Below are 13,486 nucleotides of genomic sequence, written 5' to 3' on the forward strand. Positions count from 1 at the left end.
GAGGAACGATGAGATGGCAGGATGGACGCACGTACACCGGGAACTTTAAAAATGGACTGGAGGACGGGTCGGTACATTACGAGTGTTGAACTAACTGCGACCTTTATAGGTATTTTTATTAACCCTCCGATCGTCCCCCCCCCAGCTATGGCGAGTGCATGATTCCTGACAAACTGCTGAATAAAGCGGGCTGCTACCAGGGGCAGTGGCGTGATGGCAAGATACACGGCTTCGGGATCTACAGGTCAGTCGACGGTCTCTGCAGATCTGCTTCTCGTTGGGTCCTGTTAAGTTTGTTTCTCCCAATGTTGGACTTGCTCAGGTATGCCACGGGCGAGGTCTACGAGGGCTGCTTCAACGAAGGCCAGCGCCACGGCTACGGGATGCTGCGCTCTGGCAAGATGGACAAGACTTTTTCGGGAGTCTTCATCGGCCAGTGGCTCTGTGACAAGAGGAGTGGATATGGCGTCTATGATGACATCACCAGGTCTGATGTCCCGCTCCCTGTCTTACTCACATTGATATTACATACAGTGAAGAAAATAAGTATTTGAACACCCTGCTATATTGCAAGTTCTCCCACTTAGAAATCATGGAAGGGTCTGAAGTTTTCATCATAGGTGCATGGCCACTATCAGAGAGATAATCTCCAAAGAAAATTACACAAATCACAATTTATGATTTTTTTTTTTTTTTATGATTTATTTGTGTGATACAGCTGCAAAATAAGTATTTGAACACCTGAGAAAACCAATGTTAATATTTGGTACAGTAGCCTTTGTTTGCAATGACAGAGGTCAAACGTTTCCTGTAGTTGTTCACCAGGTTTGCACACACTGCAGGAGAGATTGTGATTTCTGGATTTTTCTTTTTAAGATGATCTCTCTCTCACAGTGAACATGCACCTACGATGAAAATTTCAGACCCCTCCATGATTTCTAAGTGGGAGAACTTGGAATATAGCAGGGTGTTCAAATACTTATTTTCTTCACTGTAACAAACACAAGTACAAATACTTGCACATGTGTTTTTTGGGACATCTTTTCACAAACAGGTACAGCTTTGACGTCTTTTAAATATTCTTTAACGCCCTTATAACATTTTTGTATTTGTTGTTTGTCCACATTTGAGCAGCGGTCTCACTCGCCCGACTCTATTCTCTTAGGGGAGAGAAGTACATGGGAATGTGGTCGGATGATGAGAGGCACGGGAGCGCTGTGGTCGTGACCCAGTACGGTGTTTACTTTGAAGGGAACTTCAGGGAAAGCAAGATGAGTGTAAGTGTCCAATTGGACTCGCTTCGCTCCGACAAACTTGCCATTTTGATGACACACTGTGGGCCTCCTCTCAGGGTCTTGGTTTGCTGGTATCGGACGATGACACGGGCTTCCACGGGGAGTTTTCTGAAGACTGGACAGTCAGCGGGAAGGTAAAAGACGTCACTTTCCCTTGTCAGATGATTGCCGTTGTATTTTTGAAAGGTGCTTGTCGCTTATGCCTGAGGTGTGAGTGCAAAGTAATCACGTTTATTCTCTTTCTCTCAGGGCATTTTGTCCCTTGCGAATGGCGACACTTTAGAGGGTCACTTCAGTGGGGAGTGGAGCACGGGCTTGAAAGTGGACGGAATTTACACCAAACTCGCCGCTGATGAGATTGAAGACAAGGACAGGAAGAATTTTCTGTGAGTGTTTTGTCTGACTTTAATGCCATTAATTTGTTGCTGACTTAAAAAAAACAACGTTATAAATATCTGCACTCTTATTTTTATTCTTGCTCTTAAGCAACCTGCTTCTTCTGCGTCTACTGGTCTTTCTTTTTATGGTTTAAGAAATGTGATAAGGTACAAAATAATGAATACACAGCATCAAATGTCTATATAAGCTCGCAGTTCACTTGCACCATTGCTTGAGTTTGGTGTGCGTCGGCAAATCAGCGCGACGGTCCGTCCCAGGCGGGATCGAGCACGTCTCTTTTTTTTTCCAATCATAGTTAATGAATGCGAGTTTGTGTAAAACCAGGGGTCATTGATTTAAATATTGGTATTTGTATTGAATACTAGCTGAAAAGATTGATGGATTCCGGCAAAGGTTAACGTGTCGCTGAACACAAGCCCTCAAATCCGTCACTATGTGGGATTTATTCCTGATGAGAACAGATCCAGCAACAAAGTATTTGTATGCGTCCAGACTTTTATATCCTTTCAAACTTTTCTGTGTAAATCTCGACGACTTATTCACCAGATCCATGTGAATATCCAGTTGTCCGAGACAACTTCCTCACACGTTCCCAAAAAACCTACACATTCGGGTAATTGAAGACTCAAAATTGTCCAATTCATTTTTTTCCGTTCTGTCCACGCGCAATAGGTTGGGCCAGTATGTGGTGGATGCAGAAGTGAGATGGGTCTGCGTTTTCGACGAATGCTGGAGGCGACTGGGCTGCGACGTCGCTGGCAGAGGAGAGAGGATGACAGCCTGGGAGAACATTGCTATTTGTATTTCAAGTGCACGTCAACACAGGTTGATATGATACAAAATACATGATTGAACTTGAAGTAATCCCTGGCCCCATCATGGCCGTCATCTCATTTGGACCTGTCTATCTCCTGTTAAATGTATTGATCCGCGCTGACTGGGTGGCTGTGAACAACAGCTTTACTAACCAAGCTAGTTAACTACTAGTAGGTACATTAGCAAAATTTTCAAATTAGTTTCATCATGAAATGAATTATTCGTCCTGAAAGTGATCATCAAATAAATAATATTTCCAATGACACCAAGCTCGTGCGATGTGATAGGTGACAAAGTTCTTAAAGTTTAATAAATAACATCTCTTGTTTGTGACAAAATTTCACCGCCATCTTGTAAATCTGAAATTAAAAAAAAAAAAAAGGAAACGAGGGGATTCTTCTGGGTTATTTTTCGTTACCTTACCAACGAGATTCCTGGTAATCCCTGTCAATTTTCCCAGTTTGATGGGTAAACCTGCGCCACTTCAGAAAATTGTGAGATGAGTCACTGGAACCAATACACCAGCCGCCAGCTCCCGTTGATCATATGCCACGACTTGTTGAATGAATCTTGCATAACTTTATCCAATTACCGTATTTTCCGCACTATAAGGCGCACCACATTATAAGGCGCACTTTCAATGAATGGCCTATTTTAATCGTTTTTTTCATATATATAAGGCACACCGCATTATAAGGCGCATAGAATAGACGCTACAGTTGAGGCTGGGGCTACGTTATGCATCCATAGATGGAGTTGCACTAAAGGGTCAATAGTGATCCATATATAATGCACACCGGATTATAAGGCGGACCGTCGGCTTTTGAGAAAATAAAAGGCTTTTGGTGTGCCTTATAGTGCGGAAAATACGGTAATCATATTGCAGTCGCGCTGTGCCATGAACAATCCGTGCAACTCCTCAGGCACGGCCATGGGACTCCTTGTTCCGTGGAGATTAACAGATCGGGACTGGGCTGGCCCACGAATTGCAAAAATCCCCAGGATTGATGTGCTTTATAAGTGCAGGAAAAATTGCATAAATACATATTTTTGTTAACTCCCAAGGTTTTCAATGAGCTGGGATAAATCACCAATTAGCATTTCCATTGTTTGTTGCCCCTCCATCCATCCACCCATCCATCTTCTTATCTGCTTATCATCACAAGCATCACAGGAGTGCAGGAGCCTATCCCAGCTGTCAACGAGCAGGAGGCGGGGTACACCCTGAACTGGTTGCCAGCCAATCGCAGGGCACATCGAGACAAACAACCAATCGCACTCACAATCACACCTAGGGGCAATTTAGAGTGTCAAATTAATGTTGTTGCGTGTTTTTGGGATGTGGGAGATAAACAGAGTGCCCGAAGAAAACCCACGCAGGCACGGGGAGAACATGCAAACTCCATGCAGGCCAGTCCAGGATCGAACCCGGGACCCAAAAAAATAAAAAATAAGAAATAAAAACAATTTTTTTTTTTAAAGTAGATAGGTGAATCGTCGAGTGTCAAACTGTGATTGTGCAGGGGTCCACTGCGGTATATTGTACTTTGATTTGTGATTCAAATGCCAAAATTATGATTCATTGGTCATTTTTATTCTGGTGCATTTCTTAAAGTCTTATTATTAACTATCTGGTCGCTCTTATCACGTGACTTGAACATTCTTCTTCTTGGTCACTGTGTTTAGCCCGGACCTCAGCCGATATCAGAGCAAAGTTCTGGAGTCTTTGGAGTGCATTCCTCACCCCACGGACGCAGTCACCACCACAAGTTACGAGAACATACGAAAATACCTCGCCAAGGTATTTCAAGCGATTGCGTGGCATGCTTGCGCGTGTGCGCTTCTTTCTAATTTTTTTTCTTTCTTTTTTTTTTTTAATGTGCATTCTAGGCATGCGAGACCCCGATCCACCCGCTGGGCTGGCTGGTGGAGACGCTGGTGACGGTCTACAGGATGACCTACTTGGGGGTGGAGTCCAACCACCGGCTGCTCAGGGAGGCCGTGAAGGAGCTGCAGGCCTACGTCAAACACTTCTACTCCATTGTCAGGTAACGCAGTTATGTCGATAAAAGTAACACACTGTGTTTTGGGGTTGTTCGGATTTTTCTGTCAGGGGATTTGCTTTTGCTTTCTTTTTTTTGTACACAGCAGTGCTTCAAATAGTACATTGGCTTCCTCTCGTAATACGCAGTAGAATTTCGGAATTACATGTTCAAACTGTGCATAATGTTGAAGTTTATTCAACTTTTCTGCTAGATTACATTTGTTAAATAGTTCATTAGTATTTAACTTTTAAGTACAAAGCATTTCATCATTTGCAATGGTTTTAAAACATATTTTGGTGTGGTACATTTTAATTGAATTTTTACAAAAAATTTCAATTACCGTAATTATCTCGCCTATAAAATGCAACTTTTTTCACACGCTTTCAACCCTGCTGTTTATGCGGTGATGCGGCTAATTTGTCCATTTTTTTCCTAACGGCTGCAACGGGGCACTCGAGCGGAAAAGGTTAAGAGTGAGAGCGGTGGAATATATGTATGAGTGACTATTACCGGTCAGGCCCTGTTAGCGCTGCGCTAGCGGGTTGCTGCCGTGTCAGTGATTTTTACCCCTATGTTTTTTTTTCGACCTGCCCTGTTAGCGTTAGCCCTGTCGTTAGCGTTAGCCCTAGCATTTCACTAGCATTAGCGTTAGCCCCAGCGTTAGCACTAGCATTAGGGCTAAACTCTGTGTACCGTTTTTCTTTGTACATATCTCATGTTTCAATTTGGGCACTTACGGCTTTTACACAGCTGCGCCGTATGTATGTACCACATGCTATTTCCTTTACAAATGTACTGGGTGAGGCTTATAACCAGGTGCGCTCTGTAGGCCAGGAATTACGGTAATGTTCAAACTGCATAATGTCAAAGTGGCTTCTGATCAGACTTTACGTAGTCTTATTTTTAGCAATTAAACCTGCAGCTCGTTTTTTGATGAACATTTTGTGCATACTGCGTTACTCTATTTTCATGTTGATCACGGTTGGTGGTACTTGGACAGCCAAATAGTTTTTGAGCGGTATTTGAAGTAAAAAGTTCGAGAACCACTGTTATACAGCTTTTCGCTATACTCATACCGCAATTAATCATGTTCAAATGTTTCTAAATGTACATCCTTACCCCTAAGTTAGGTTATTAGGAAAAAAAAAAATTTTCATTTCCTTCAGGGGAGATTATATTTGACTTTTAGCGGTTTAGCTTGCCCATCATTGGAAACAATCCCTCTACTTTTTGTCTCTCAGGTTCCTGTTTCCTGGCTTACCAGAAGATGGCAGCGTCCTGCCAGATACTCCCGTATCGCCGTGTAGAATCCGATGCAGCTCGTTTTCAGAAGAGCCAAGGTGAGTTCTCACGGCAGCATTGTCAATTTGACGTTCATGCGCCAAATTGTCGTGGCGTGACGCCGTGACTCGTTGTTTGTTCTCCTCCCTCAGCTTTGTCTCGGTGGTGAGCTGCTCCGGTCTGCTTCTCCCGCTTTTGCTCCCTCAACTCTACCAACCTCTGTTCATGTTGTACTGCCTCCACGACGAACAGCAGGAGGCCCAATACTGGGAGCGCATCCTCCGACTCAACAAGCAGCCCGATCAGTCCCTGCTGGGCTTTCTGGGCGTTCGCCAGTGAGTGTGTTCAACATCATCACCCGTCACGTTGCTCGGCACCATCGATCTGGGAATTCCATGTTGGGGGGTGGGGGAGTCATTCACAACAATGAACTTACTAGTTACTCCGATGATGCCTATCAAGTCAGCTAATTCTGGTCTTCCTCTCGCTCATTTGCCTGGTAGGTCCATCCTCAGCACCATTCTACCAATATCCTCACTCTCTCACCTCTGAACATGTCCAAACCATCTAGGTCTGCTCTCTCTAACCTCGTCTGTCAGCCTATCCATTACTACCGCAAACAGGAAGGGGCTCAGCGCGGATCCCTGATGCACTCCCACCTCCACCTTAAATTCTTCCGACACACCTTTGGCACTGTTCTGCTGCCCTCACACATGTCCTGTACTATTTTAACATGGAATAATGCTTCTGAGTACAATAAATATGTTCTTTACCAAAGTTAAAAAAGGCCGAGGTGATTGAATCTCGTCTCAAAAATCCTTCTGCACCTATAACTGTTACAATAATTTACATATGGCTAACTGAACGGAACTTTGGGTACAGCTCTTGTCTTGAATTTCATTAGCAGATGAGATGTCTGTCGTGAGGTATGCAGTGTATGATTGTCTTTTTCTTCATCGCTGACAGGAAGTTCTGGCCGATGTGGATGTCTGTCCTCGGGGAGAAAAAACAGGTCGGTTATTTTAATTTTTTTCATTCTACTTGCCTCTGATTTTTAGTCTCCAAAGAGACGGAACATGATAAAAATCTATTCATAATTTTCACAATTGAACGTTGTCTTCATGACACGCGTTTGCTTCGCCTTGAATAGCAACTATAAGTGAATTATGGCATCCCCAAAATAGTTTTGTGTTTGTACTTAAAATGATCATAGAGCAGAGATGTCATAAATCTTGCATGTACACAGTCCTGAAATATGATGCATTCAGGAGTAATAGCAGAATTATTTTCACGGTAAAAGAAAAAGAACATAACATAAAACACATTTTTGTATATGTGATAATGCAGGAGTCCCCCCCAGCTCCATGATATGCACCCTTGAAGTTTTTTTCCCTGTTGTGCCCTCTGTTGCTCCTTGTCAGATTGTATCCAGCAGTAAAGACGTCAGCTTCGGTTGCGCTGTGGAGACACTCCAACAAATCAGGTAGCATTTATTTGACTCTTCAGTGGGGCAAATGTTCCGTGAAAGAATTGTCGGAATACATTCGGATGTGAAGGTTCATCATTTCGCGCTGGATTCACAGACGTGACGCTAACTCCCACTTTTATCTTTTAATCGCCACCCCTCGCAGCACCACTTTCACTCCTTCGGAGAAACTCCTGCTCATCCAGAACACCTTCGAGGAGTTGACCCAGGAAATCAAACCGATGCAGGACGGGGAGTTCCTGTGGTGCATGGACGACCTGCTGCCGCTCTTCCTCTACATCGTCGTTCGGGCAAAGTACGCAAGCACTGAGAACACCCACAAACTTGAATAGAAAACAAGAACATGGAACAGATTTTAAGGCCATGCCTCTTAAAGGCACACATTAACACGTAAATGCGAATTTCAGTTACCGTAATTCCCGGCCTACCGAGCGCACCTGGTTACAAGCCTCATTTGGTTCATACATAGGCGGGGTCACTGATGGTATAGTGGTACACACGCCTGCCTTTGGTGCGGGCAGCGTAGGATCGATTCCCGCTCAGTGATGGTGTCGATACCCGCCCTGCGACTGACTGGCGACCAGTTCAGGGTGTAGTCCGCTAGCTTGGATAAGCTCCAGCTCCACCAACCCTCGTGAGGATAAGCAGCTTGGATAATGACATTACGTGACATACATGGGCCGCAGCCATGTAAAAACCGCAAGTGCCCACGTTGAAACACGAGATACTTACAAAGAAAGATGGCATACACAGAAAGAGTTTAATGCTAGCCGCTAATGCTAACAGGGCCGGTTAAGATAAAATTTACCGATAAATTATCACTGAGACAGCAGCAACACGCTAGCACAGTGCTAATGCTAGCACAGCGCTAAGAGGACCGGTAAAAGTCAATACCTTGGCACACATATTCCACCGATCTCATTCTTACCTTTTCCGCTCGAGTGCCCCCTTGCGGCCGTTAGGAAAGTTGCACAAATTAGCCGCATCGCCGCTTAAAGCGCAGGCTTGAAAGCGTGTGTGTGTGTGTGTGTGTGTGGGGGGGGGAGGGGAGGGGGGATGAGTCGCGGCTTGTAGGCCAGAAATTACGGTACGTTACAGTACACATACGAAAAACAGATGCTTTCATTACATTCTTGTGCTTTAATTTATAGTCTACAATACAGATAACTTTGTTCCATAACCATACTTGTATTATTTCATATTTAAAAGAATGGAAACAATCAATTTGACATATTTTCAAAAATTCCACTCAATAGTGTTGTACTACATAAAAACTAGTATTTGTTCTCCACATATAGTACCGTGTAAAAGTACTGAAGGACTGTGAGGAAGGTATGCAAAAAGAGTAAAAACATTAAAAAAAGGGACCTTAACCAGCAAACATGGGAGGGGGTGGCAAAACTGACCGACTGCCGTATTCGGATTCCCCGCACAGGTTCCAGGCAGGGCAATCCCTTCTCAATTTTGATTGGCTCCAGCATACGTGCGCTGCGATTGGCTGTTGTGCTCCCTGGAGGACACGCCCGACTCCTTCCAGATGGGCGAAGAAACACGAGACTTTATAAGTTTGGTGGCGTTGACGTTTCCCCAACCCAAATTTCCTTAGCCATGGCAAATGCTTTTGTTTTGATTTCTGAATAACGTGAAACATGTTTAGGATCATTTTGTCATGTCTGCGTAGGCTGCCCTTCACGCAACACACGAGCCAATAATGTAGCAGTGGGGCGTGTCCTGCTTATAACGCAGCTGTAACGTTTGTATTGTCCGTCCTTATTGTTTTTCATCTTTTGGCAGTTGGCAAAATATCTTGATGGTGCATTAGCGCCACCACCTGGCATTATCCATTATTATTATTATCCTTATTATTTTTTCATTATTTATTTTCATTATTATCATTATCCTTCCTTTGCAAGAAAACCAATGACGATTACTGGATTTTTAAATTCTTACTGCCCTCTAGTGGTCGAGTCCAAAGCTCACGTTGTTTGCTCGTTTTTCAAAACAAAACAAAAAAACAAGTGAAGCTTCGTAGCTTGAAAAACGTAAGTCACAGAATGCTTATCTCAAGGCATCACCTTGCACTGTTACTTTTCTTGAGAGAAACGTGTAATAAATGTTTTTTTTTTTTTTTGGTGCCTGGAACAGATAAAAGGCATTTGATTTCATTTTAAATAGATTTTTAATGCACAAGAAAATCAACTTACAGGTGTGTCTTTGAAGTCATCTTACAACTGTCTTCTTATTGTTTAGAATCAGGAACTTGGGCGCTGAAGTGAGCCTGATAGAAGACCTGATGGATCCCAACGTTCAGCACGGAGAGCTGGGACTCATGTTCACCACGCTCAAGGTGAGCCGCCGACACTTGCTCGTTTTCCACCCGTCCGGAGTTAAAATAAAATTTCAAATCTTCATAAAAAGGGGCTTCTTGATGCCGCCTGCCACGCCCACTTGAAGTTTAATGTCAAACTGAACATAAAACAAAAGGCAATTATTGTAGGCCTATTGTATTCGCGAGGGGTTGGGGGGGGGGGGGGATACAAGAAACAGCCTAGACCACAAATGGCGAAAATCCCTGGATAATTGATGGTGATCATTATTCCATCAAAGAATTAAAAAAAAAAAAATGTTTTTAATAGAAAAAATAAAACATTTGCAGATGGGTAAATCCATTAGTGCTGAACGGCGATTATGCAGGGGTTCACCCTATATTTCAAAACAACTGCATAGTGTTGTCTTAAAGTTCACCTAGCTTCATCCATCCATCCATTTTCTTTGCCGCTTATCCTCACGAGGGTCGCGGGGAGCGTTGGAGCCTATCCCAGCTGTCATCGGGCAGGAGGCGCGGGTTACACCCTGAACTGGTTGCCAGCCAATCGCAGGGCAACTGGAGACAGACAACAGTCACACTCACAATCACACCTATGGGCAATTTAGAGTGTCCAATAAATGTTGCATGTATTTGGGATGTGGGAGGGAACAGGAGTGCCCGGAGAAAACCCACGCAGGCACGGGGAGAACATGCAAATTCCACACAGGTGGGGCTGGGATCAAACCCGGGTCCTCAGAACTGTAAGGCCAACGCTTTACCAGCTGATCCACAGTGCCGCCCACCTCGCTTCGTGCTGGCATATAATGGAAAAACCCCATAGACAAATGAATAAATAGCATCAATCAGGTGGTTTTATAAAAGCTATTAGAACATAATGATGCAGCAAAACATGTAGACAGACAGATTAACATTTTTTTTTTGGAGACGAAGACTCCCACCAGAGCAAAAGTTACCCCCACCCCCTCCATGTCCTGACTGCAAATGGGTGACGCTTAGACAAAGGCATTACCGGCGACTTTAACGCTATCGCCCATAAGTGTAATTTTCACTCACGGGGGCAGCACTTTTAACAGCGAGCTGCTGAACTACCTCGATGAGGTTGTCGTCATCGACATTGTCGACTTTCGGAGCTGTACGGTGCGCATCGACAACTTCACCAAACATTCATGACGGTGGCACTTTAAGTGCTTTGGGGCTTCTCGCAAAAAATTCGAAATCACTTTGTTTGTTTAAATTTGTTGGGGCGGGTAGGCAAATATTTCTATAATAAGTACGCCATACTGTACGCGACTGTACTGTGTGTATGTGGCAGGCGTGCTACATGCAGATCCAGATGGAATCGATGACATAGAAGTGAGCAAGATGAACGGAAGCCCAAGTTCAAGCTGCCAAGCAGTCCTACTATGCAATACCACTACCAAGTACGTTTCTACACTTTTCACGTGAGGTTCTCAACTTCAAATCTTTTTTTTTTATTTTGATTTTTGGACCAATGGGATCGCATTGTGGCTCTCGCCCGAACGAACGTACACTTTCTAAGGTCTCAGGGATTTCCAAGCACACACATATTACGATCCGAAGTGTCTTCATACTGATGTTGTATCACATTGATTATTTTTTTAAGGAATGGGAGAAAAATACTGCTGACTATTTGCATTTTGAAGCAAAATAATAATAGTAATAACTGGCTCTGCTTGTTTCAGTAGTTAACTGTTTTTTTTTTTTTTTTTGTTTTGTTTGTTTTTTAACATTTCACTTGGTTGCAAAGCGAATGCATACTTGCATTCCTTTCCAAACTAGCTTGAGAAATAATATCTCGTCACCGTCGGGCACAATCGTGAAATCTCCAAGATCAAAATGAGGTTTAATAACTTATCATATTGTCTAAAAATGCGTTTAAGTAGTTCAATTGAAAAAGTGAAACTGTTGCGCTGACGTATTTAATATAACACGGAAAAAATGTACTACTTCATTTCTACATTTCAAAATTATTCTCATGAATTTGGAGTTTTCGTTAGCTTTAAGCTATTAAGCTATATTTATCCGAAATCTAAAAAAAAAAAAAAAGATATTTTATTCTGTGTCTTATTACATATCGAATATGAGTTTCACTTTTTGAATTCAGCTACGGTATTGAAATGAATGAAGTTGTGCGCAGTATTCATAATTATTTACTCAAAAATGGGAAGCGCTTCTACTGTATTTCTGTCTTTCAGTCTTTAAATGATAATAATTTTATGAACTTTTGGTTGGGTGCATTTCATGCAATTTTTTTTTTTTTTTTGCACACGTAGCCGTCGTGGACAAATTATGTGGACAAATGAACAAAATTAAGCACTTTTTTTTTCATGTTCTCACTGTGTTAACATGCAACCGTAAATTTAATTTTGTTCAACAAAGTACATCGGTCACAGTCAAGCGCTATACATTCATATAATATCCTGCATATAATGTATTTTGTTTTTTTTGCCACATTGTATCTTTTAATTTGTGCACTTTTTTTTTTAGAACTCACAAAATACATTTCGGGTATTAACAGGAGTTACTGTATTAAGTGGAGTACTTGAATGCACATTGATGAATGTATCACATATTTCACACGTTAAGATTTAAAAAAGTTCAGCACGCATTTCAAATGTGTTAGACGGAATTTATCCATCAGATTATTTTTACCATATTTTCATAGAAAATGTAGTATATAAGAAGAGACAATTTATCGCAAGAGAAATAAAGTATTTGTTTAAAAATGTGTGAAATGAACAATAGGATTTCTTGTATACTTGAGATTATTTTTGGAAAAGCAGATGCCACAAACACTGTACATTAATTACTAAAGCACGCCTAACACTTAACATATCAAATGTGTAACTTTTGATTGACACCTTAATTAAAAGATTTTTGTGATTTTTGCATACATGTCTGTCTTTTTGCCCCAACGTATAGAAAATTTGAAATTCCGAAAGTGTAATATAAAGTATTACACAGAATGAAATATTTCATGATTTTATATTCTACCGTTCTGATGATTATTCACACTAATGAAGAATATTTGTAACATCCAACCATTTTCTTAGCTGCTTATCCTCACAAGGGTCGCGGGGAGTGCTGGAGCCTATCTCAGCTGTCAACGGGCAGGTTACACCGTGCCTCACCGAGTCCATTTGTAAGGGAAATACCATTTGGTACACACAAATGCCGCAGCTGTGTAAAATCCGCAAGTGCCCACATTGAAACGCGAGATATTTACGAAGACAGTACACAGAAAGTTTAATGTTAGCACGGCGCTAACGATAGTGCTAACGCTAACAGGGCCAGTTAAAATAAAATTTACCAGTAAATATCACTGAGACACGCCAGCAACACGCTAGCACAGCGCTAACAGCGCCGGTAAAAGTCACTTCCTCGGCGCATATATTCCACCGGTCTCGTTCTTACCTTTTCTGCTCGAGTGCCCCCTTGCGGCCATTAAGAAAAAATACACAAATTAGCCCCATCACTGCAGAAACCGCAGGGTTGAAAGCGTGTGAAAAAAAGTCGCGGCTTGTAGGCCGGAAATTACAGTAGGTTTTTTTTTTTTTTGGGGCCTTCTGAAAAGTGTGTTTGTGCATATTTAATATAACAGTGCTTCTCAAAGTGTGGTAATATCCCTCAATGGATGTAAAAATTTATATATACATATTAAATCTAGTACAGTACATAGGACAAGTTTAATTGTATTTAACAAACTATAATACATTTGCATTTCATCTTTTTTAAAATTAAATAATTATGGCATATTATAATAATAAGGCCAATATAATAAAATAAATGATGGTAGTTTTTTTTTTTTTTAAGC

The 13,486-nt window shown here is 42.0% G+C and overlaps 1 protein-coding gene across 4 annotated transcripts in view; it reads left to right on the forward strand.

The window, feature by feature from the left end:
• The window catches only part of LOC133512218 (alsin-like), a 37,127-nt gene extending 24,564 nt beyond the window's left edge, over positions 1-12,563 (forward strand). For 3 of the 4 annotated variants that reach the window (XM_061841631.1, XM_061841632.1, XM_061841633.1), the window contains 16 exons: positions 2-67; positions 146-244; positions 323-487; positions 1,166-1,277; positions 1,352-1,429; positions 1,545-1,681; positions 2,367-2,519; positions 4,197-4,311; positions 4,401-4,558; positions 5,797-5,895; positions 5,989-6,171; positions 6,803-6,848; positions 7,258-7,319; positions 7,468-7,617; positions 9,573-9,669; positions 10,964-12,563. In XM_061841631.1, coding sequence (XP_061697615.1) covers positions 2-67; positions 146-244; positions 323-487; positions 1,166-1,277; positions 1,352-1,429; positions 1,545-1,681; positions 2,367-2,519; positions 4,197-4,311; positions 4,401-4,558; positions 5,797-5,895; positions 5,989-6,171; positions 6,803-6,848; positions 7,258-7,319; positions 7,468-7,617; positions 9,573-9,669; positions 10,964-11,002 — 1,759 coding nt within the window. In that variant the 3' untranslated portion in view covers positions 11,003-12,563. Of the gene's footprint in view, position 1; positions 68-145; positions 488-1,165; positions 1,278-1,351; positions 1,430-1,544; positions 1,682-2,366; positions 2,520-4,196; positions 4,312-4,400; positions 4,559-5,796; positions 5,896-5,988; positions 6,172-6,802; positions 6,849-7,257; positions 7,320-7,467; positions 7,618-9,572; positions 9,670-10,963 lie in introns of all 4 variants that reach the window. The other variant, XM_061841630.1, reaches the window with a different exon arrangement.
• The last annotated feature ends 923 nt before the right edge of the window (positions 12,564-13,486 follow it).

The sequence above is a fragment of the Syngnathoides biaculeatus genome, chromosome 14 (genome assembly GCF_019802595.1).
Source record: "Syngnathoides biaculeatus isolate LvHL_M chromosome 14, ASM1980259v1, whole genome shotgun sequence".
Taxonomy (NCBI): Eukaryota; Metazoa; Chordata; class Actinopteri; order Syngnathiformes; family Syngnathidae; genus Syngnathoides; species Syngnathoides biaculeatus.